At 40.4% G+C, this 25,344-nt stretch overlaps 1 protein-coding gene across 3 annotated transcripts in view; it reads right to left on the reverse strand.

The window, feature by feature from the left end:
- Positions 1-25,344, reverse strand: part of PRKN (parkin RBR E3 ubiquitin protein ligase) — a 712,723-nt gene that overhangs the window by 14,806 nt on the left and 672,573 nt on the right. For all 3 annotated transcript variants that reach the window (XM_083372991.1, XM_083372990.1, XM_083372989.1), the window contains one exon: positions 3,544-3,630. In XM_083372991.1, the coding sequence (XP_083229117.1) occupies positions 3,544-3,630 (87 nt within the window). The remainder of the gene's footprint in view (positions 1-3,543; positions 3,631-25,344) is intronic.

Raw genomic sequence — 25,344 nt, forward strand, 5'->3', positions numbered from 1 at the left:
CTTAAAATTCTACAAGCTAGACTCCAGCAGTATGTGGATCGAGAACTACCAGAAGTACAGGCAGGATTTCGAAGAGGCAGAGAACTAGAGATCAAATTGCTAACATACGCTGGATCATGGAGAAAGCTAGAGAGTTCCAGAAAAACATCTACTTCTGCTTCATTGACTATGCTAAAGCCTTTGATTGTGTGGATCATAACAAACTGTGGCAAGTCCTTAAAGAGATGGGCGTACCAGACCATCTTATTTGTCTCTTGAGAAACCTATATGCGGGCCAAGAAGCAACAGTGAGAACTGGACACGGAACCACTGATTGGTTCAAAATTGGGAAAGGAGTCCGGTAAGGCTGTATACTGTTGCCTTGCCTATTTAACTTATATGCAGAGCACATCATGAGAAAGGCAGGGCTAGATGAATCAAAAGTTGGAATTAAGATTGCCGGAAGAAACATCAACAACCTAAGATATGCAGATGATACCACTCTAATGGCAGAAAGTGAAGAGGAACTAAAGAGCCTCTTGTTGCGAGTGAAGAAGGAGAGTGCAAAACTTGGGTTGAAACTAAACATTAAGAAAACCAAGATCATGGCATCTGGCCCTCTCAATTCCTGGCAAATAGATGGGGAAGAAATGGAGGTAGTGACAGATTTTATTTTCCTGGGCTCCAAGATCACTGCAGATGGGGACTGTAGCCAAGAAATTAAAAGACGCTTGCTCCTCGGGAGGAAAGCCATGGCAAATCTAGACAGCACACTAAAAAGCAGAGACATCACCCTGTCAACAAAAGTGCGTATAGTCAAGGCTATGGTCTTCCCAGTTGCAATGTATGGCAGTGAAAGTTGGACCATAAGAAAGGCTGAGCGCCAAAGAATTGAAGCCTTTGAACTATGATGCTGGAGAAGACTCCTGCGAGTCCCTTGGACTGCAAGGCGATCAAACCGGTCAGTCCTAGAAGAGATCAACCCTGACTGCTCTTTAGAAGGCCAGATCCTGAAACTAAAACTCAAATACTTTGGCCACCTAATGAGAAGGAAGGACTCACTGGAGAAGAGCCTAATGCTGGGAAAGATTGAGGGCAATAGAAGAAGGGGACGACAGAGAATGAGGTGGCTGGATGGAGTCACTGAAGCAGTAGGCGTGAGCTTAAAGGGACTCCAGAAGATGGTAGAGGACAAGAAGGCCTGGAGGAATGTTGTCCATAGGGTCGCGATGGGTCGGACACGACTTTGCAACTAACAACAACAACACCCTTATATCATATTGTAATGAGTCTCTTTGACTCATTTGCTGAGATTGCCACTTCTCTAGCACTGGTGAAGCTCCATCAAGGAGATCACGCTTCCATAGCATTTTGAGGTTAGGATTGAGGGTAAAGACAACACAGGGAAAAGTGTGGTAGGGCTACAGGCAGCTCATTTAATTAATTTTCCCTTTCCCTTTCCCTTCTTAGGGTGATCAGCTTAGCTACAATGTTTCCTTGAAAATAAGACCAAGTCTTATATATTAATTTTTGCTCCAAAAGTCGCATTAGGGCTTATTTTTTCAGTTAGGTCTTATATTTGGGGAAATATGGTACTAAATGCGTCCATCTGCTAGTGATCTTATCTGGGGCTTATTTTGGGGGTGAGGCTTATATTATGAGCATCATGAAAAATCATGCTAGCACTTATTTTCCACTTGGGTTTTATTTTCGGGGAAACATGGCAGCTATATAAATTATATAGTATATATACCGTAGCTATGGGTATTATGAAACAGCTATACTTCAATCTCTCAAAATCGGCCATGTCTCAGAAATGCCACTCAGGTCTTGATCTGTTTTCCCCAGAATTGACTATAGCTAAAGGATCAGTATCCAAGGACACTTGGATACTGGTTGGCTTAATGAATAATGTGCTTTAGTTTGGATCCTGGCATTCTCTAAGAATCTAGCAATTATGTGCAGCCCCATGTGAAAGTCCAAGAATTAACTTGATAAGGAGTAGTGTTCTCAACTCAATTATTTCTTCATTTCAGCATGATGGTTACAAGAAATAAAAGAGAATTTCCCAGTATGAAACATAAAAGTACACATTAGGACCTTCTCTTTGCTTATGTTTGAAAGATAAATTGGTTGGCTGGGTGGCTTTTAAAATAATCCTTACGCTATCTTGACCCAAATTAAAATAAATTTGCCCAGTTTGGCACTTCTCTTTACGGAGTGAACAGAACTCAGAATTATTGTGACTATTAGAGATAATGATCGGTTCATTCCTTGTTTAAATCTAAGAGCATCCCTTTTTAAATCCCCAAACATTAAAATATTCCTAGCAGTGAGTTGATTGAACGTTGAGGAACAACTGCAAATTGGGCAAAAAAAGGCCATCTATAAGATAACCGCATTAAATAGACTCAAAAGCCAGTTAAAGAGATGTATTCTGGACCACAAAATTTCTTCAATTTTCTCCCTTTTTATAATTTATCTCATTCTGTGCACAGTGTTTTGCAAATGTGTGCATTTTTGTTTGCATGTGTTGACTGAATGACTGCATTACATTTATTTCAAGAAATAAAAAAAATATTGAAAAACTTTCCAGTTTGCTTATTTGTGCAGAAATAACACAGCAACTCTTTGGATTCAGTTCCCAAAAATGATTTAGACTATAGATACAGCTTTAAACAGTAGTAAATGGGTGTTATGTTTGTCCCTCTGCATGTTCCAAAGTATGTTTTCAGAATCTAATCTGAAGCATTGCACAGCTCTATCAGAAAGTACAAATTTAAATACCTTAAAATAAAAATCAAATTACTTTCTCCCCATCAGTTTTTATAATCTTCATAATGTAGATTACATTTGTGCTTGCTGCTCACTGTGCTGAATTATGCATTAGTACTGAACTAACATTGGGCTGTAAAGAGGAAGGACTTGGAAGGAAGCATATCAAGCATAAACTTCCATGCTTTTTTATAGCAGAAGTTTATGGAAGTCGTATCAGTCATTCTCTCAAAAAATCTGAATACCATCATGGTAAAGATAAAATAAGCCTCATTTTCTGAGCAGATGTCTGTCTGTATATGTGTTGGAAATCCTATGTAAGTTTTCATGACTTTATTAAAATTTTAATAACTACTTCTGAGTTCCACCTATGGTATGTATAGCAATAGCACTTAGATTTATAATACTGTTTTATAGTGTTTTACACTTCTAAGCAGTTTACCGAGTCATCATATTGCCCTCAACAATCTGGGTCCTCATTTCAGTGAACTTGGAAGGCTGGAAGTCAACCTTGAGCTGGTCAGAATCGAACTCCTGGCAGTCAGCAGAATTAGCCTGCAATACTGCCTTCTAACCACTGTGCCACTAGGGCTCTGGTTAAGAGCTAATAACTGCAACACTAGGACTTCTGAAGGGGAAATAGATGTTTACTGCAGAATCTCCTCCCTTGATGCCCACATGCTGTTTCCTACCAAGGCCCTCGTTGTCTCTGTTCTTGATTATCACCCCCCCCACCCCCATGGTCCTCTAGTTAATTTTCTGAGATGCTATGGATGTGGAGATATGTACCATTTGAGCTGTGGCTCCTGGACATTTGAAGGAGCTATGGCATTCACCCTCATGGTATTCTTCTTTACATTCACGGCAGAACACAAACTGGAAAAAGAAAACCATAAACAAACATTAGGAATCAAGGGGAGATATGACAGCTGTAGTGTTTTCAGATGATCCAGCACTCTTCTTATCCCATTAAATTCTCATAATTTCTTATTTAGCATCCATCTAATCACACAGCCTGCTCATTAATACATCTGACATGTATACTTTTCTCCAATAAAAAAGCTTCTATTACAAGAAAATAATAATAATAATAATAATAATAATAATAATAATAATAATAATAATAATAATAAGAAGAAGAAGAAGAAGAAGAAGAAGAAGAAGAAGAAGAAGAAGAAGTTAGAAGGGACCTTGGAGGTCATCTAGTCCAACCCCCTGCTCAGGCAGGAAACCCTATACCATTTCAGGCAAATGGCTGGCCAGTCTCTTCTTAAAAACCTCCAGTGTTGGAGCATTCACCACCTCTGGAGGCAGGTTGTTCCACTGGTTAATTGTTCTAACTGTCAGGAAGTTTCTCCTTAGTTCTAGGTTGCTTCTCTCCTTGACTAGTTTCCATCCGTTGCTTCTTGTCCTGCCTTCGGGCGCTTTGGAGAATAGCTTGACTCCCTCTTCTTTGTGGCAGCCCCTGTGATATTGGAACACTGCTATCATGTCACCCCTCACTCTTCTCTTCGTTAAACTACACATACCCAATTCCAGCAACCGTTCCCTATATGTTTTAGCCTCCAGTCCCCCAATCATCTTTGTTGCCCTTCTCTGTACCCTTTCTAGAATCTCAACATCTTTTTTACATCGTGGTGACCAAAACTGGATGCACTATTCCAGGTGTGGCCTTACCAAAGCATTGTAAAGTGGTATTAGTACTTCACTTGATCTTGATTCTATCCCTCTGTTAATGCAGCCTAGCACTGTGTTGGCTTTTTTGGCAGCTGCAGCACACTGCTGGCTCATATTGAAGTGATTGTCCACTAGGACTCCGAGATCCCTCTCACAGTTACTACTATTGAGCAAGGTACCACCTATACTATACCTATGCATTTGATTTTTCCTGCCTAAATGTAGACCCTAACTTTTTTCACCATTGAATTTCATTTTGTTAGATAGTGCCCAGTGTTCGGGTCTGTCCAGATCCTCCTGTATTTTAAGCCTATCTTCTGGAGTATTGGCTATTCCTGCCAGCTTGGTGTCGTCTGCAAATTTGATGAGTTCCCCATCTATCCCCTCATCCAAATCATTGATGAAGATTTTGAAGAGCACTGGGCCCAGAACAGAGCCCTGGGGCACCCCACTACACACTTCCTTCCATGTAGATGGAAGACTCCTTTTCATTTTATACATGGAAGCACTGAGATTTATAACAAAAACAGCTTATAAATTTTTTTTTGGGGGGGGGGAGAGAAGAAGTGGTTGAAAAGCCAGAACTATCATCAGTCTGTTTCCTTGGGTGAGTTTCTGAGATAACATTATTAGAAAATTGGGGCAGGGGACACACTTTATCTTGGGTTCCTCAGTTGCAAACAAAAATTCTCTCAAAATATTTCCATAACTATTTGATCTTAGAATTTTGGAAACACTGGAACACAGGAGGGACTGCATTTCACATAGAAGATTCTTCTATAACCATGGCTCAAAAATATCTGCCAATAAATGTTGCATTTTTTTAATAATAGGGGCAGATGAGAAATAGATGGGATTGCAGCAATTCAGGATTCCTAGAACAAGTCTCTAAAGTAATCAGTGACTCACTCAGGACAAACATATCCAGATTGCTATGTTTAATTCATGTCAAGCGCCATAGGGTTACTCTGGGCAGTTTACAGTTATATACACAATTAAAGAATAAAAATTAAAATTAGACATTAAAACCTAAGGACACACGGAGAGGGTGGGGATGGAGGTGGAATCTGTTATTAATCAACCATCTCCATTGCATTATTCCCCCATTGGGGCACCCCAAGCCAACTGGCACAGCCACATCTTTAGGCCCTTACAAAAAGATAGGGTTGGGGACAATCTCACATTGGGGGAGGGCAAGATGCTCCAGAGGGCAGGAGCAACAGCAGAGAAGGCCCTCTTCCTGGACCCCGCCAGCCGGAATAATCAGATTAACGGGACCGCAACCTGCTTCCTCTGCCAGCATGAGTTAGGGAGGGCCAATCCCAGTAGGGTGAGACGGTCCCTCAGGTAACCTGGACCCATGCCATGAAGGGCTTTAAAGGTGATCAAATGGAAGCACTGAGCTTAAGATTTCTACAAGAATCTGAACTATTAAAAAGCTGGTAGATAAAAGTAAAAGGAATTGAAGATGGGCTGGATTTAGATCTTTTGTGGATGTGAAGGAATTCATGACTGATGGTGTATTTGATCCCTCCCCCCCGCCTAAGGCTCAGCCTGGTCATCTCCTAGAACAGGGCTTTTCAACCAGTGGTATGGGTACCACCTGTGGTACTTTGACACCTGGCAGGTGGTATGCAATCATCCTAGAAAAGTGGTAGCGGGGGACGGGAATGAGCTGAACCAGTGGTAGCACTGCACAAGCCTGAGCGAGAGATGGCTGGAGCTGCAGGGCTGTCAGGGCTCAGCAGAAATGCCAGGATCAGTGCCAGACTCCAGCTGGAGCTTGGTGCTGATCCTGGCACTTCTGAGCCCAGAAGAAGGGCTGATCAGCTGGAATGGTGCAGCATCTCCAGGGTCTTGTGATTTACATTCAGATGCTTCGCAACTGATTCATATTTATGACGGTCACAGTGTCCCAGGGTCATGTGAAGTGACCAAAACCTGCTGCAATCACCTAGTAGAGGGGGAGGAATAAAAACCAAAATAAAAACCCCTACCCCACCCCCACTGCCAATCCTCAACATAAACGCTCACAACAATGAAAACCTTGGATAGGAGGAAGAGCGCCGCCGGGTGGGCAGGCAGGTGTCTTGCTTGGCTGTGGCTTGGGGGGGGCACTTTTTTCCAGTGCCATTTTAACTTTGAACAGTCACTAAGTGAACTGTTGTAAGTCGAGGACTACCTGTACTTCATCACTTTTTTCCTTTTTTTTTTTGGTCATCAAGTTTTTGACACCTTGCTAGGCGACTGGTGGTACTCGGATGTTGCCATATCCTAAAAGTGGTACAATGGGTGAAAAGGTTGAAAAGCCCTGTCCTAGAATTCAATTAGGATTCTTCATCTGTTACCTGTCCCATTTTCTAATGTCTGTGAACAGCAGAAATGTGCTGGCAAAGACGGAGAGCCAGTTTGTTTTTCCCTCTGTCACTCGGCAACTTGCACGTTAAAACCACTTAGTAAAATCACAGACGATAGCTCTGAATAAACAGAACTATCTAAAAATTACCCTCATGTGTGTATTGCCTACTTCTTAATAAGGCAGAAATCTGCCTTGACATGGATCTATGATCCCTGCACTGTCATTTCCTAATTACTATCCTTGTGTCTAGAGAAGAAAAAAAACACACCAAATAAAGTGAAACATCAATTAAAGTATACTTCTGGCCATTCTGAAGTACACTATCTTGGCCCACCACTAGAATACCGAAAGATTTCTTTTTCAGCTCCTTGCTATAGTATACTGACAAGCCAAGCTGATGGAATACGTCTGATGTTTCGATACAGTGTTGGCTCTTGCATAATAATGAATAGACATATCAGCACAACGTGACACTAAAATGTTTATCTGCCTCATGTCACATCTTTGCAGCTCCATTTTGCACTCTGTCATGCTCCTGTTGTCACTTTAAGTGCCGTATGAAATCACAATTCATTGCAGTGCTGCAAAATGGTGCTTATGCAAAATGAAACAGGACAACCTGCTGAGCTATTCTAGAACCACCTTTGCCTGCAGTGGCTGAAAAGGCTGAGGTCCAACTACTTAAGTGCAACGAATTTTGCAATGATGTTCCCTTTGGGAAGATTTGAGCGGTACATTTTCCAGCACAGACATTAATTACTCTAGTTCAGAACTTTTGAGTTGCAAGTGTTCGCCTAGATGAACAAACCTGCCCACAACTCCATCTGTTCTGAACCAGCCCTCTTCCGGCCTTGTAGTAAGGCAAACCCCTATCAAACAGAAGAGACTGGAGAGCGTCCAAGGCTGAAAAGCGTTTGCCAAGATTTAATAGTCAATTAACAGAACAAGAAACAAAAACACAGGAACTTGAATCCTCAAGCGGAAGGGTTGCTTTCAGCAACCAGCCCCTCCCCAAACACTCCTTTTATTTAGAGTTCAGGGCGTGGTCTCCCTGTGCCTCCTCCCGAGGAGTCCCACAGCCTTTCTTTGTTTGTTCCTGCTCGACTGCCTCCTGCGTCGGGCGTCCTTGAACAGGGCCAGCTGTGGGTCATCATCCTCCGCACTATCGGGCTCACGCAGCTGAGAAGAGGTCCCCGGCTGAGGGCTCTGCAAAGCCTCCAAGCCATCATCAGCCGGTTCGTCTCCCTCCTCCCCCTCATCTGAGTCATCCGATACATCGGAGCCGGCTGTCGGACCCACAGGCTGGCCCTGAGTCACAACACCATCCTAGAAGAATCTGGAAGTTGGGAGAAAGCAGGAAAGGGTGAATTTCAGGCACGCCGCTTATGTAAGGTGCCCTGGTAGTGCAGTATTGCAGGCTAACTGTGCCCACAGCCTGCAGTTCAATCCTGACGGGGCTCAAGGTCGACTCAGCCTTCCATCCTTCTGAGGTTGGTCAAAGCCCAGTTGGGAGCAATATGCAGATAATGCTTCTACACTGTAAACTGTAAAGCACCATGGGGCAGTATATAAGCTTAAATACCGAATGCTATTGCTAACCCTTTCCCATCTTCTCATGACTTCTACTTGCATACTCTTCTCAGATTCGCTCGCGGACTTCAAGGGGCTATACAGTGCACGGGTTTTTCTCTGTTGATCGGAATTGTGAACAAAACCAATTGATGAACAGCCTTTTGGAATGTAAGCCGTTCGTAGGTAGAGCTCCCTCTGTAGATGTGGCATGTCATCTTTCCTATTTAAATTAATAGCTGTTAAGCCAGGCATGCAAAAAGGAGAGTTCCCCCAGCACTCCTTTTACAGACCATAATCCTTTTCTGGAGAAGTTGAGGTTTAATTTTATAGATTTTATTTCTGAAAATTGATGAGATAAGGAGAAAAGCAATGACGCGATGCCTGAACTCCTTTTGCCCCCTGATTTTTAATAATAAACTTGGACTTCTGTCACACAACCTTACTACACACCTTTGCTTTTGTACTTCTCTCAACTCACCAATTCTCATAGGACAGCCCAGTGATGTTGGCCTTCATTGGCCCTTCTTTTAATTTTAGAACATGCCTCTTTTTTCCTTTCCGTAACTGGACAGATTAATCCATATGAAAAGGTTTAGTATTTTGGGGTCTCTGAGATGCAAATATTCTTTCCTATTGGTTTTAGTATGTACTATTTCTTTGCTTATTATGGTGATGATGATGATGATGATGATGATGATAATAATAATAATAATAATAATAATAATAATAATAATAATAATAATAAGTTGGAAGGGACCTTGGAGGTAATCTAGTCCAACCCCCTGCTCAGGCAGGAAACCCTATACCAATTCAGGCAAATGGCTGTCCAGTCTTTTCTTAATAACTTCCACTGTTGGAGCATTCACAGCTTCTGTAGGCAGGTTGTTCCACTGGTTAGTTGTTCTAACTGTCAGGAAGTTTCTCCTTAGTTCTAGGTTGCTTCTCTCCTTGACTAGTTTCCATCCGTTGCTTCTTGTCCTGCTTTCAGGTGCCTTGGAGAATAGCTTGGCTCCCTCTTCTTTGTGGCAGCCCCTGAGATATTGGAACACTGCTATCATGTCACCCTTCGTCCTTCTCTTCATTAAACTGCACATACCCAATTCCAGCAACCGTTCCCTATATGTTTTAGCCTCCAGTCCCCCAATCATCTTTGTTGCTCTTCTCTGTACTCTTGTTTTTTGCCACTGCATAGTTAAAAGCATACAGGTAGCCCTCGACTTATCACCACAATTGAGCCCAACATTTCTGTTGTTAAGTGAAACATTTGTTAAGTGGGTTTTGCCCCATTTTATGACCTTTCTTGCCATAGTTGTTAAGTGAATCACTGCAGTTAAGTTAATAACATGGTTGTTAAGTGAATCTGGTTTCTCCATTGATTTTGCTTGTCAAAAAGTTATCAAATGAGCTTGGGCCACAGCAATGGTCATAAGTATGAACCAGTTGTCAAGCATCTGAGGTTCATGGGGATGCTACAAACGTCGTTAAGTGTGAAAAAATGGTAATAAGTCACTTTTTCAATCCTGCTGTAACTTTGAATGGTCACTAAATGAACTATTGTAAGTTGAGGACTGCCTGTACTGACATTTATGCTATCTAAAAGGTTATGAGGTCACTTCCTTAGGCAAAATTGAACAAATTAAAAAGTCAAGTATTAAGAAAACATACTTGAAGGAGAAGCAGTGGTAAACAAATATAAGGTTTGCGCAACTTTCCAATTCTGCAAATACGGTAGCTATGGTACACCCTCTGAGGTAAGATGTTTAGTTTTGGTAAGCAGATCTAAAGACAATATATATAATTTACCACAAATGACATGGGTTAATTTCCAGTTTTATATAATACTGGAGGGTAGTCATTGTACTACCCTTTATTCTGCACCATGTCGAACCTCCTCTACACACAACTCCTCTACTGCACAACAGAAACTGCAGTGATAATGCAGTTTTCCAGATGTGGGGTGATATAAGAGAACACCGTTCCATTAGCGGATATCATTCCATGCAGCGTATTTGAAGTATCACCAAAATTACTTTAGCGTTCTCTATCCAGAGTCATGTATATGAAATGGGCAGCTATAAAAATTGATTGGTTGAAATAAATAAGCCACTTACAAAGCTAAGTGACCATTATGAAAAGAATCCACTTACGACGAGACTTAGGATCAAAATTTCCATCGTTAGGCAAGGCCTTTGTGTAAGCCACACCTGATTATAATTTTTTTTGCCATGGTTGTGAAGTGAATTGGTGCAGCTGTTAAGCGAACCCCACGGTTCTTAAGTGAATCTGGCTCCCACCCCATTAATTTTGCTTATTGGAGGTTGGCTGAGAAGGTTTGCATGGTGATTATATGACGTCGGGATGCTGCAACCCTCATCACTACGTGCTGGTGGTCAAGCATCCAAATTCTGATCATGTGACCATGGGGATGCTGCCACAATTGTAAGTGAGAGGACAGGTCAGTGCCACTGTAATTTTGAACGGTCATTAAGTGAGTGTTTGTAAGTCAAGGACTACCTGTATAGAGAGAATGAATGTCGACCTGCAAAATAAATGCAGGTGGTCCTTGACTTACATCCATTCATTTAGTGACCGTTCAAAGTTACAGCAGCACTGAAAAAAGTGACTTATGATCGTTTTTCACACGACCATCGCAGCATCCCCCAGGGTCACATGATCAAAATTCAGAGGCTTGGCAACTGACTCATATTTATGTCGGTTGCAGTGTGCCGGGGGTGGGTGGGTCATGTGATCACCTCGTGCAACCTGCTGACAAGCCAAGTCGATGGGGGAGCCAGTTTCACTTAACAATCGTGCTACTAACTTACCAACTGCAGTGATTCACTTAACAAACGTGGCAAGAAAAGTTGTGAAATGGGGCAAAATCCACTTAACAAATGTCTTACTTAGCAACAGAAATTTTGGGCTCAGTTGTGGGTCGTAAGTTGAGGACTACCTGTATATAAAGAGAAAAGTGGAAAGGAAATACTGAAGAAGTTACAGTTAGTTGGAGTTTATAAAATTCTCAAGAAAAGAGAGCTGGATGTTTCTTTACTAAATGCCAAGGAATGAAGTGATAAATGGATCGGATGGATGATTTGCCAAGAGGATAAAAAAAAAATGTATGCAGAGGTACAGTGAATGGCATTGGCCTAAATGAAATTAGCTATAATTTATTTTCTTATCTGCTGCCTTTAATTCTTTGTGTTTTATCTATTTATTTATTTGTTTGTTTGTTTGACTTGTATGCTGCCCATTTTGCCCAGGGTTACTAGGTATATATCATTGTTTAGCTCAAAAGAGACTGGCAAGACTGTTTGTAGAAATGCTGGTAACTTATAAAAGTTTCTGGCTTCCTGTTATCGTTTGAACTTTTGAGTTCCAAACATTTCCATTATTTCTGGTTGCAAAATACTGAAAAACAAGCACATATCACCAAATACACAATATTCCTTCTAGATGAAAGTTATTCTACCTAACCAACATACTATGAACATACCTGACATCAGGAAAGAGCATGCATGTATCCCTAATATGGGGCCCTTCTTTGACAGCTAAGCTTCTTTTTCATTAATTGTTCACCTGCTGCCAGTCAAAACATTTCTCAACTAAGCTGTAGTCTGAGATATCATCAAGTTTAAGTGTCCCCTGCCAATGCCTAGCATTGCATCACCATTATTCATTGAAGCTGCCTAATTTACAAATCTTTCTGTCTTCCAAATGCATTTCCTCACTTTTGGCTATGGGCCATTAAGTCCTTTACCAACACTCTTGTTTTTAGCAGTTTTGTTAGGCTGCAAAAGTAAAAGTTTGGAGTCTCTGGTAAAGACCACTAGTTAGAGAACAAGCCTGCTGTTTGGAGAGCATCGAAATAGGGTAGGAACAACTAGACTAGAGTTTTCCTTTGCAAGCTTCTGTATTAGGTCAGTGGGAATGTACAGTATATAGGCTAGTTTGATTTGGGAGTTATTCTTTGAAATATTGAAACTCTCTGGATGATCTCATGGCACAGCTTTCAGTGGAAATAAGGCTGATCTCAGGGCAAGATAGGAAACCGTTTTCACATCTTATTAGATAATGGATGAGATGTAAAATGAGTTCCATGGTAGAAGAACAACCTGGAGGCTTGATAGGTTGGTCAGAATAAATAGGCTTTCCTTGGCAGAAATGCATTAAGCATTTCTGTGTTACAGCACAGCATGAATTATAAAAGAAACAAGTGACAGATTAAGGAAAGATAGGTGGGTTAGCAGTACATCTTTTTTTCATTAGAAGTCTCAGTCCCACAAAACTCCCTTGGTCCTTTGGGGTTAAATTACCATTTGAATTACTTATACCATTTACAAATAGTGCCACAGATCTCTTCCCCTTTCATGGTCCTTTTTTAAGGCATGAGAGCTGGATGGGAACATTTTTTGTTAGAGAGAAAACCAAGCCTAACAGAGAATTCTGACAAGTTGATTTAAATTAAGAACCCTGAAGCAGATTTCACAGCCATTCATCTTCAACAGCTTCTGAGAACATCGTTCCCCAGCCTCTTGATACTTCTTGCCTCCGTCCAGTTTTATCTGCTGCCATTACAAGGCTGCTTCTACTGTTTCTTTCCCATAGCTTCTCTACCTGTCCAGTGCAAACAATGGGCTTTTATGTTCCAAAGCAACATTTTGTTTTAGTCAAGGTATCAGACATAGAATATGGGCAACACAATCTCTTTGCTCTTTTATTTTCTATCACAAAATCATTGGAGTAGGTTAGGGACTTCTCTTTGCTGACTGCTACCAAATAGACCAACTTGCAGAAAAAACAAAAGTCATCAACTGGATTTATTTATTTATATTTGTGGGAAAACATTTGAAACTCCCCTAAAGATTTAGCTAAATCAGCAACTGAATCAGTCCCCGGCTTTCAGCAGATATTTTGTTGTTGTTGTTATTGTTGTTGGTTGAATAAAATCAGAGAGGCACTCAGCCAGCACAGTAACAGGACCAAGTTGACTAATCTCTCTCATCAATGTTATTTCAATTAGCACATACCTAACAGAATGATTTAACAACAACAAGTACAGCATCCTCCTTCCTGGGAAAACATGGAAAAGCAGTAGCACACAAAGTCAAATTTTCCTCTTTCCGATGTTTTCTCGTTTTAAATTCTATTTGTGCTACAGCTGCTTAAAATTCTTCCATTAATCAATATAACTTTTCAAAGTATAATACGGCATCAGCCCTTCCCAAGATTGCACCACATTCTACAGCAAGCAAATTGCAGTCTAAAAAACACCCAAGTCAAATTAAGAAATTTGTACATATCCAGAGCTGGGTGAACAAAAATTAAACGGCAGAAATGCAAGGTAACACGGGGAAAAAGGACAGTTCAATCACCAGCAGTTCCAAAGTAACATGAAGAGTAAAGGCACTCTGGAAACTCAACAGTGCACCAGTGCATGTGCAGAGGATACTCAAATAAATGCAGAGGTTTTCCTTTTACAAATGCATTATGAAACTCAATATCGAAAGGATATGAGACTATGCATCCAGGACATATGTGGACAAAGGGTCAACAAATACACTATACCAAAATAGGTCTAGTATTCTTTGCATTGATGTAACATGAGTTGAAGGGGATGCGGTGGCTCAGTGGGTTAGGACGCTGAACTTGTCGATCGGAAGGTCGGCAGTTTGGCGGGTCGAATCCCGAGTGCCGCGTAGCAGAGTGAGCGCCTGTTACTCGTCCCAGCTTCTGCCCACCTAGCAGTTCGAAAGCACGTAAAAATGCAAGTAGAAAAATAGGGACCACTCCGGTGGGAAGGTAACAGCGTTCCGTGCGCCTTTGGTGTCTAGTCATGCCGGCCACATGACCACGGAGACGTCTTCGGACAAGCGCTGGCTCTTCGGCTTTGAAACGGAGATGAGCACCGGCCCCTAGAGTCGGAAACGACTAGCACGCATGTGCGGGGGAACCTTTACCTTTACCTTTAACATGAGTTGAATGTTGCTAATGTAACAGCATTAGCAACATAGGCTGGATGGCTGGAAAATGTGTGTATAAATGTCATTTCCTTGCTCTACTCCCACATCTCCCCACCCAGACTAAGCACTTAGTACAGGAAGTGACTGGTCCATTCTGCTGTTTCATTGACTAAGTTGTAAAATTTTGAGGCAACTACACCAATCAAAACCCCAAAAGCTACCCAATCACAGCACTTAGAACAATCAGAAACAAGATTGCTTCAAATCACTGTTTTTCCAACAAAACAACATTTTAAAGTTGTGTGTGTGTGTGTGTGGGTTTGTAGACACCCCCCCTTTGCAGGTTGCAAGTTTAAAAAATTTTAAGTTGCAAAGGAGGGAGTGTTAGGTCCAAACAAAACAACCTAACACCCCCCCCCCCGCAACTTAAAAATGTTGATCTAATCTTATATCTTATATCACTCAAAATAATTAGGATTTACCCATTCCTAAACCACGTATTCCTTTTCAATTCTAAGCTCCTATATCAGATACAAATGCTTGAACAAGACTTGAGTAAGAAGGAAAAGACGAGACAAGTGCTTAAATACTACCACAATTTCTCAGTTTACTTTGAACAGAAAAGAAGGAACAATAGATGCACAGTATAACGAAATTGCCCTGTATTTTGGAGATAAACACAATGATTTTGGCTCAGCAGCTCACTTGTTTTCTCCTCACTTGCCATCCAGTCTGGTTGCCTTTAGGACCAGAATGAATGGCTTGGCATATGCCATGTTCACAATCCACAGATAAAGAGAGTAGGGTGGGGAGTGAATAGCAGGTCTGAACAACTCATTGGCTACAGAAATGCTTCACTGTGAGGCCTCTTCTGAGTCAGGAATTTAGACAGGCCTTTTGCTTAACCACCTGAAAATTACTATGTTGACCTTGGGCCAGTCAATTATTACTGGGACCCAAAGTCCCTTAGTTGTAAAACACGATCAGCAACATTGGTAACTTGTGAGAGATAATGCTAGTGCAGTATTTTATTTATCTGTCTAGTTGCGGAGTATGTAGCTTATTTCACTAATATTACCACCTAAGTCATCTGCCTGCCTGCATATTTAATTCCTGGTTTTCTACTTGTGGCACATTTGACTCTTGACTATATTAACTGGATTTGCTCCAGGGCCTAAAAATGTACACACATATGCTTGTATTTTAATTTGTGAAATGCTATGAGATGTGAAACAGGAAGCCACATCTAATATAATACAAATTAAATTAAGTTTAATCTCAGTTACAGTCATCCGAGTTCTACATGATCAGTTGCATATGGGGAACCAAGGCTAACAATGATTTCCTATGACCTCTCAATCTAGTCTTTTTATTATGACATTATTACAGGAACCATTTATCAGCTTCTGCATGTGATCCTTGTAAAGCATAAGTTTAATATTCTCTAAGTTTTACTTATATGGCTATTTACAAGAAAAAGTAGCTGGCACTATAAGCAACTTACAATTTACTGACTGTTCCATATTTTGTATCACACTGAACCTTAACAAATCAGTTACTTAAACTTCCATATTCTAGAGTCAACTTCATTTAATGCAAAAGTGTTATGTTACTTTGTAGGTATATATACACATATGTCAGCCCTATGGTTAGAGGAGATTAGATAACCCATTAATATGATATATGTTAAACTTAAAATAGCATAAATCTCTGGTTAGCAAAATATATTGTCACAAATGAAGGCAAATACATATGTCTCAGGATAATGTTGCAGGATCCAGACAGATTGGATCCTGCAATATATATATATATATATATATATATATATATATATATATATATATATATATATATATATATATATATATATATATATATGTATATGTATATGTATATGTATATGTATATGTATATGTATATGTATATGTATATGTATATGTATATGTATATGTATATATAAAAATAGGTCCCTCTGTAGTTTTCCATCTAATATTGCTTATCTAGGAACTCTGCACTTAGATTCCAGGTGTTGCTATTAGATACCTCAGTTTTATTCTTGTTTTCATTTAAGACACTTAGATTTCTCCAGGTATAGATAGCACTGGGCACATGGCAAATAGCATCCCAGTGGAAAAATTGCATTGTTGAAGGGTACTGACCAGCAGATGGCAGTAGTGATCCATACATCAGCTGTTACACAAAAGCTGAGCTGAGCTGAATAAAAGTCAGGACTCACTCCAGGGTAACTGAAAGCTAATACACTGAAAAGGGGTTCTGACAACCCCATCTCATAAAGAAAAATGGTACTGATACACACCGGAACATATGAAAAGTCTGCTGGCTATTTCAAGGACACTGTGACTTCTGAAGCAGGCTGAGGAGTGTCAACTGAGAGGGATCCAGAGAATAAGGTTTTGCAATAATTAATCTTAGCAAACTGAGATGCTGTGAAAAATCTCTCTCCTTTGATGACAGATTTCATTTACCCGAGATCATCCAAAACATAGGAAGTTTTGGAGTTCTGTCTCTGGCCAGCAACTGCATTTCTATATTAGCTTTAGCTATCATCCAAGTGTTTACCTGCCACAGACAGAGTCACATTTTTAAGATTGTGACAGTGAGTGGCAGTAGTGGTCTAATGTACTGGGTAAAGCAGCACCAGAGACAGCAAAAGATAACATGATCCAATCAGTATCACTCAATCCTTTGGAGGAGGCAAGGACTGTACTTGACCTTTATGTGGTATGTTTTGTTGGGGCCAAGCCCCCTCCCTCCCATCCGTGCGGAAGCGCCCCCAGGGAAAGATGTAGGCAGAAGCAGGACAAAAATGAAATTGGACTGAATTTAGTCAATCCGATATTCTTAATATTTATCTATGGAATGGATGTCCTCTCTGCCCTCTATGTGTTTATTTAATGTTAAATTAAAATACTTTTCAGTGGGGCTGGGGGAACCATTAGTCTAAGGGCTGGCATCATGACAATATCCTTCATTGCCATTCTGTTGTCATTGGATCATTAGCTGTCCTCCTATGCAGCGAAGTTATGAAAGGATCTTAGAAAAGAAAAAAGATCCTAAAATCATCTCTTGCTACTTTAATCACACCTTGACACAAAAGCTTTTCACTCCTACTTGTGTCTCTGGTTTCTTGTTGACACAAATCACTCCTTCGTTGTTGCTGTTGAGGCTGCTACTACTATTATTTTTAAATAATTAAGGTGGGGGGAAAGGCAACTCTATCCATAGAGAATATGTTCATGAAATAATGTAGAAAATTGTAATTTAGAAGATATTCAGTTGTTTCTAATAATTTTAGTAAGTAAATTTCAGCATCTTTTTTTTAAAAAAAATTCATCTAATGATCTCTGCTGAAATAATGAATGGCTTTTTAGATCAGTAATTCAATGTTATGATTTGCCTTTCTGAAGTTGGGTACAGTTGGTTGTTCACTTCCCCAGTTTCAGACATCCTCGCATAACTTAAAAGTTTTCCTGAACTCAAAAACTTTGCAGTTATATTTTATGGTAATATACAATAATTCTGTTAGGAGCACATATGATTTGGGCTATAATAACACATGCTTCCCAACAATAAACGAATCTCTAGAAATCTATCAAAGTGAATTTAATACTTTTCTGCCTTCCCAGCTTTATTTTGGATTTCTAATAATGCTTAAAAATCACCCAGCTCTGTGCTATCTTTCTGTTTAGTAGTTTATTATTCATTAATGGTTGCAACCCATTAGCCCTAGATAAAAGGTAAAAGTTCCCCCCGCACATGCGTGCTAGTCGTTTCCAACTCTAGGGGCCGGTGCTCATCTCCGTTTCAAAGCCGAAGAGCCAGCGCTTGTCCGAGGACGTCTCCGTGGTCATGTGGCCGGCATGACTAGACGCCAAAGGCGCACGGAACACTGTTACCTTCCCACCGTAGTGGTCCCTATTTTTCTACTTGCATTTTTATGTGCTTTCGAACTGCTAGTTTGGCAGAAGCTGGGACGAGTAACAGGCGCTCACTCTGTTACGCGGCACTCGGGATTCAACCCGCCAAACTGCCAACCTTCTGATTGACAAGCTCAGCGTCCTAACCCACTGAGCCACCGCGTCCCTTAGCCCTAGATACAAGAGGGCAAAACCACCTTTCCTGATCTCCTGTCTGGCTTCTTTCAGGGTTTATCAAGTTGCATTCTAACCTCCCTCTTTGGCTATTTCCTGTCAACTTTACATCATCAGAGGTAGAAATGGTTGCCCAATTTAGACAACTATGATGTAGACAAAATGATGTAGAAATAATAAAAAAACACATAGAAGTAGTTTGAAAGGTTGTTTTGGCCATCAAGTCCTGAGTAAGAATCCAAATTAAATCAGTTCAGTGAAATGGTGTATCCTTTTTTATGTCATTGGTTCCATTCTCAACCTGCTCTTATGTTATGATGCTATGTGAATGTGCAGTTTAACATTTAATGAAAATGTCCCTTTTTGTAACTTATATCCAATATTTTGTCTCTTGCACTCTGGAAAGTCTTTCTTCTTATGTCACATCCTTTCAAGTATTTAAGGAATGCCTGTTTGCCCATCAATCACTCTTTCTCAAGGCTTGCAAGCTCTTTTCATTTATCTTTATACAATTTAGTTTCTAGTTCCCTGATCAAACTCACTATCATTCTTTGAATACATCCTAAACGAGTATATCTCCATATTCACTTTGCAATCAACAATTATTCCAAGATATTTGGAATGGTGTTTTTTTTAATCCAAGCTATGTATTTTATGAAGGGACGTGGTGGCTCAGTGGGTTAGGACGCTGAGCTAGTCGATCAGAAGGTCGGCAGTTTGGCGGGTCAAATCCCGAGTGCCGCGTAACAGAGTGAGCGCCTGTTACTCGTCCCAGCTTCTGCCAACCTAGCAGTTCGAAAGCACGTAAAAATGCAAGTAGAAAAATAGGGACCACTACCATGGGAAGGTAACAGCGTTCTGTGCGCCTTTGGCATCTAGTCATGCCGGCCACATGACCATGGAGATGTTCTCGGACAAGCGCTGGCTCTTCGGCTTTGAAACGGAGATGAGCACCGGCCCCTAGAGTTGAAAACGACTAGCACGCATGTGCAGGGGAACCTTTACCTTTACCTTTACCTATGTATTTTATATACTGTTTCAGTTTCTCTAAAAATTAAGAACTCCAGCATCACTGTCCACAATGTTTCTATTATAGGACTCCCACTTTCTCAACTCAGTCTTTCCTCCTGACGTCTGCCTTTACCCTAAGTCAGGAATTTTCTGGACTGACCACCCTAGGCAATGTTTGTGTCCTAATAGATGCCAGGGTAATTAAAATCTGTCATCACTGTAATATGCTCTTTGAAATATTGGCCTTTGCTACTGTGGTCCCCCAAAAATAAGACCAGGTCTTTTTCTTTTTTTGCCTCCAAAAGAGGCACCAGGTCTTATTTTCGGGGGATATCTTTTATATTCACCTCTGGCACTGACAGCCCCGCCCAGCAGGTCCACTTCTTCTATGGCTAAAGGAGCAGCTTCATTCTACTTTCCAGAAGGCCTCTGCAGCTGAGTACCGAGCTATGGATTCAATCCATAGCTTGGTCCTCAGCTGCAGATGTCTTGCAGAAGTGAGCTATGGATTGAATCCATAGCTCAGTTCTTGGCTTACAGTGGCCTTCCAGAAAGGACTGAGAAATACAGGCCTGGCTACAGAAGATGCCACAGAAGAAGTGGGCCGGTGCGGAGAGGCCTGGCTGCAAGGTAAGTGGGTGTGGGGTGCATGGGGCAGCTCCCCCACCCCCCATCCCCACTCTAGCTTGATTTTTAGGTATGTGCCTTGCCCCAAAACTAGAGCTTCTGTTAGATCCACCCCAAAAATCAATTTAGGGCTTATTTTCGGGTTAGGCCTTACTTTCCGAGAAACACGATAGATATCATCCACATCTTCTCCTGGATTAGGCAGGCAACAGTAGACACCAACAATAGTATTCCTTTTATGTGTTAATCTGCTCATTTTAACCCAGTTGTTCTCTGCAGTAGTGCTTGGTTTCTTCATTTTATTTTTACAAGAATGTTTTTTTAACATAAAATGCACATCTCCTTTTCTTTTGCTTCTTTCTCTTTTAACCAATGATATCTTTAATTGTTTATTCGAGTCCAGATTGATCCTGTCTGGCTTCCACTGTGTCTATTAAAACGCACATTTGCTTTTCTGTGCTAAGTGCTGAAATTCATCTTGCTTATTTTCCAGTCTCTGAGCATTAGTATATATAAAAATGAAAAGCCTTGCACAAAAGTACAAACTATGCACAAATGTTCTTTTGCTTGGATGTGTGTGGTTGAAGTCCAATTCCAGCAACAACTATTTTCCATAGGCGATAAACTTCTACAGTTACTGTTTCCTGTCCCCACCTGATTCACTTGCCATGTTCTAGCCAAATATATTTTAGTCTTTGTAAAGCGCAACCCAGTTCATGCCAGCAGTCTTGGAGATGGATCGGGTGATGGTCCCTGAAAACTAAATCTCTCCTCTTTACACCATTTGCAGACCTAATGTGACTTACATTTTTCTTCTTTTCCTTTCTAATGGTCTTACATGGAATGATGGATGAGAATACCAGAATCTTGAGTTTATGTCTAATATTTTCAAACTGCGGGTTCATATGTTTGCAGCTGTGCCTGTTTGTTAGGACTTATATCTTTATATGTATCAGGAGGCAGGGCTGATTTCAAGACTTGAAAGCCTTGGAACCTGTTCTCTGATATCCCTGAACCACACTTCTGGCGAATGGTGCATGATTTTATATGTCTGGTGAGCATAAGGTTGTTCCAGCTATTTGGAGACGTGCGATACCAACTACCATGGTTCTTTTACTTATCATCTTATAAGATACTATTGAATCCTCTCCTTTATGAATGCAGTCTTCTCTTCTGTCACGCAGTATCCTTTTTTCCTTTCCCCAATGCCCAAAGCCTACTTTATTTGCAGCTTCTTGAGTGCAGCACCATAACAGGGGTGTGAAACTGCCAGCCCACGGGCCGGACGCATCATCTGGAAGCCACGCCCACCCCATTGCCAGCAATAGAAAAACAGTCCCGATACGTCTTGTGATGTCACGTGACATCACGAGTTTGACATGTGTGCTATAGAACATCTCCTGTATCTCCTACTTCTGATTGTCATGCTGGTCTGCTGATGGGTTTGATCATCTGTTTTTTATTTAATATTTTGTTTGACTGCCTCTTAGGGAGAGTTCCTTCCATTGTCAGTTTGTTGTAGGTCCTCTTTTTTTTTGAACTGATAAATCCTCATCCTTTCTCAACAGCTGAAGCATAAGACACCTGCTGTCCCATCTCCTTTTTTTCCCTTCAAAGTACCACAACAAACATGCACTTGTGGAAATATGAGTTGTTTTCAGGCAGGAAGACAAATTAGTCATAAACATTGCAGGTCATAGTTGCAAATTCCATTGCTCTTCACTCTTTTTTTTTTGGCTTGACACCAGCAACAGAAATATATAGGCTAGGCAAGTACAAACCTTGAGACAAATTTGCTTAATTCCTCTTGTTCTCTGCTCAGGATCTCAGGTTAGGCAAGTATAAACTCTTTACTTAGAGGAAAACATAGTTATAGAATTCTTATTTAATATTTTGTATTTAATTCTTCTAATATCTGCCTGAGAGCAATTCTTGCTCGTCCAATCAGTGAGTTTGCTCTTTGGAATCTGGCTGCTTTAAATTTCCTGTATTATTTTTGTTTCCTCAAGCAAGAAGCAGTCATCACCTTAATGTGGTATTGGCAGTCCTCAGGGTTATAATAATCACCACAAAAGGCAGCTTTATTTGAAACAGTTTACATCTTGCGATGATACCTTTAACACCATCAAACAACATCTGCCCATCCCCCGTCTTTGCAAAGGATTCTCTAGGTGGATAAAAATGTGAAACTCAGTCTAAGCCATCTGGCAGATTGTGTGATGAACCATAATAATAATAAAGCAAGAAGATCACACAAATTACAAACAACGTAACACAGTTGGCAAAATGATTCACTGAAACATTGGTAAAAATTATCATGTACCAGTAATGAAAAGTTGGTGGGATCATGGAGATGAAAAAATAGTGAAAAATGAGAAGGTTTAAATATAGTGGGATTTCCAAGTACAGACAGATAAAGTCTTGGCTCATAATTCAACAGATTAACTGGGGTTGAAAAGAAGAAAGGGTGGATAATTGATGCGGCAGTACTATCAACAGAATAGAAGCCAAAGAATTGGAGAAAATCGCAATGTGTCAAGATCTGAAAAAATCAAAACTAAAAGATTATGGCATAAACTGGTTATGGGGGCCCCCAGTGATTACTGGTGCCCCAAGTGCCATGCTAAAAAGTCATAGGTGGTACTTACAAACTCTGTGCTTTGAGAAAATTTCCACCTGGTAATTGTAAAAGACCACTCAGCTTGGATCCTCACATAATACATTGTGATATCCTAGGTTCTTGAGAAGAACACAGTGCACATGAAGGCCAGCAACATCTAAAGAACTGGCCAGCTGTGACTTCCCATTGTTGTGAATAAAGATTAATATTTTTTTTGTCCCCTTGTGAGGCTGTACCTTGATGAGATTGTGGGGCTTGCATGCTCTGCCTAAATTGGATCCTTGGATCCTTGGGAAGGACTCAACAAGACTCCTCAGCAAGATCATGTTTCTAACCTGCAGGTCTTGGATCAGGCAGGGGCCACCAGTATTGAGTCCCTGATTATTGAACCCAAAGAAGGTGGGTAGGACATATCATCAGAATGGATGACCACTATCTGCCTTACCAGTTACTGTATAGCAGAGTTGTCAAACTGCTGGCCTGCAGGCCGGATGCAGCATGCTGAAACTGTGTCCACCCCATTGCCAGCAATGGAAAAAAAGTCGCGATACATCACAACACACCACGTGACGTTGTGAGTTTGCCACCCTTGCTGTATAGTGTACTGGAGTCTGGGAACAGACCTTGAGGTACGAGGGCAATTCGGAAATAAACCTCTGTTTGGTTCTCAATGACAGACACTTGCGGATACAGAACTTTTATTATACACATTAGAAAACTACAACATTACATTACTTTTTGACATAATCACCATTCAAATTGAGGCACTTGTCATAACATCTTACAAGGTTTGAAATTCCTGAGTAGTAGTCATTCAGTGCAAAATCTGGGCTATGTGGGGGGTGATCAAAAACATCCCAACGGAACTGCTTCAAAAGTTCTTGGGTGTATCTAGTGGTGTGTGGACGAGCATTATCATGAACCAACACCACAGTGGAAGTCAGCATGCCCCGACGCTTTGCTATGGCTTGTTATGGATGGCTCATCTGAGTTTTTGTAACATTCACAATAGATTTCTTTTTTTTTTTTTTTTTTTAAATTTTTTTTATTAAATTTATTATTTAAAAACATTGGACACAGTACCAGCGAGCTGACAAACCTTTTTGTCTACAATGTTTAAATATATATATATATACATGTATATATGTACATCAAAAATACACTTAAATACACTTAGATTACAAATCGGTGAAATACCACAATATTTAAAACAGTGAGCTAGTCTGTAAAACCTAATAGAGACCTTTCTTTTTATCCATCCAAAGATACAATTTGTTCCAAATTCTATAATAGTCTGATTGATCTTTATTCTTTAATTCCAAAGTTAATCTGTCCATTTCAGCGCAATCCCAAATTTCCCTAATAACCTCTTTTTGTCCTGGGATCTCATTCTTTTTCCATTTTTGCGCAAATGATATTCTAGCTGCTGTGATAATATGGATCGTTAAGTATAGCACATCTTTAGGATATTTCTCTTTCGTGATTCCCAACAAGAAAAGTTCTGGACTAAACTCCAGATCTTGTTTCAATATTTCTTTCAGCCAAATCCAAATCATTCTCCAAAATTTTTGTGTTTTACTGCAAGACCACCACGTGTGGAAGTATGTGCCTATCTCTTCAGAACACTTCCAACATTTGGGAGATACTGTTGTGTACATTTTTGCTAAGCGGGCTGGGGGAAGATGCCATCGGTAAAACATTTTAAATAAATTTTCTTTATACGATGAGGCCAGTGTTATCCTTTTATTCCTATCCCAAATTATTTGCCAAGTATCTAGGTCGATGTTATGTCCTAAATTGTTAGCCCAGATCAACATGGGGTCTTTCACTTGCTCTTCAAACAGCTTATATCCCAAAAGTAATTTATAAAAATTCCTTATTTGTTTAGAGTCCGGTCCCAATAATATTTTGTCCAATGCTGTTTCAGAGGTGTATATCCCCCATTCATTTTTATCCTTCCTAAATCTCGATTGGATTTGTAAGTAGGCCCACCAATCGAGTTTTAAACCTTGTAATTCTAGTTCATTCCTAAGTTTCAATTCCCCCTCCTCATTCAGAATATCCTTGTATGAGATTATGTTACCCAAATCAAACAGATTTGGGTAAACTATCGCTTCAAGGGTGGATAGCCAGACCGGTATTTTGGTGTAATTGTGAGATCTAATATTTTTCCAAGTATTGAGTAGCGCTTGCCTGATCCGGTGTCTTTGAAAATGCGAGAAAAGACCTTGTTTCTCCGTCCATAGGAAAGCATGCCAGCCATATTGCAAATCGTGACCCTCTAAAGTTAATAGTCTTCTATTTCTCAAGATTACCCATTCTCTAATCCAGCTCAGGGCCGCGGCGTGGTAATATAATTCCCAGTCTGGCAATCCAAAACCCCCATTTTCCTTCGTGTCTTGTAAATATTTCAATTTAATTCTTGGTTTTTTCCCCTGCCAAATAAAATTTAGTGATAATTTATCCAAATTTCGAAAAAATTTAGAGTCGAGTTGAATTGGGATATTCTGAAACAGAAACAGGATTTTAGGCAGAATATTCATCTTAATGACAGCGATTCTTCCCAATAATGAGAGTTTTAGGTTTCCCCATCTTTCCAGGTCACCTTTTATTTGATTCACTACACTATCATAATTATCCTTTTTGAGT

Source organism: Vipera ursinii, assembly GCF_947247035.1.
Source record: "Vipera ursinii genome assembly, chromosome: 1".
NCBI lineage: Eukaryota > Metazoa > Chordata > Lepidosauria > Squamata > Viperidae > Vipera > Vipera ursinii.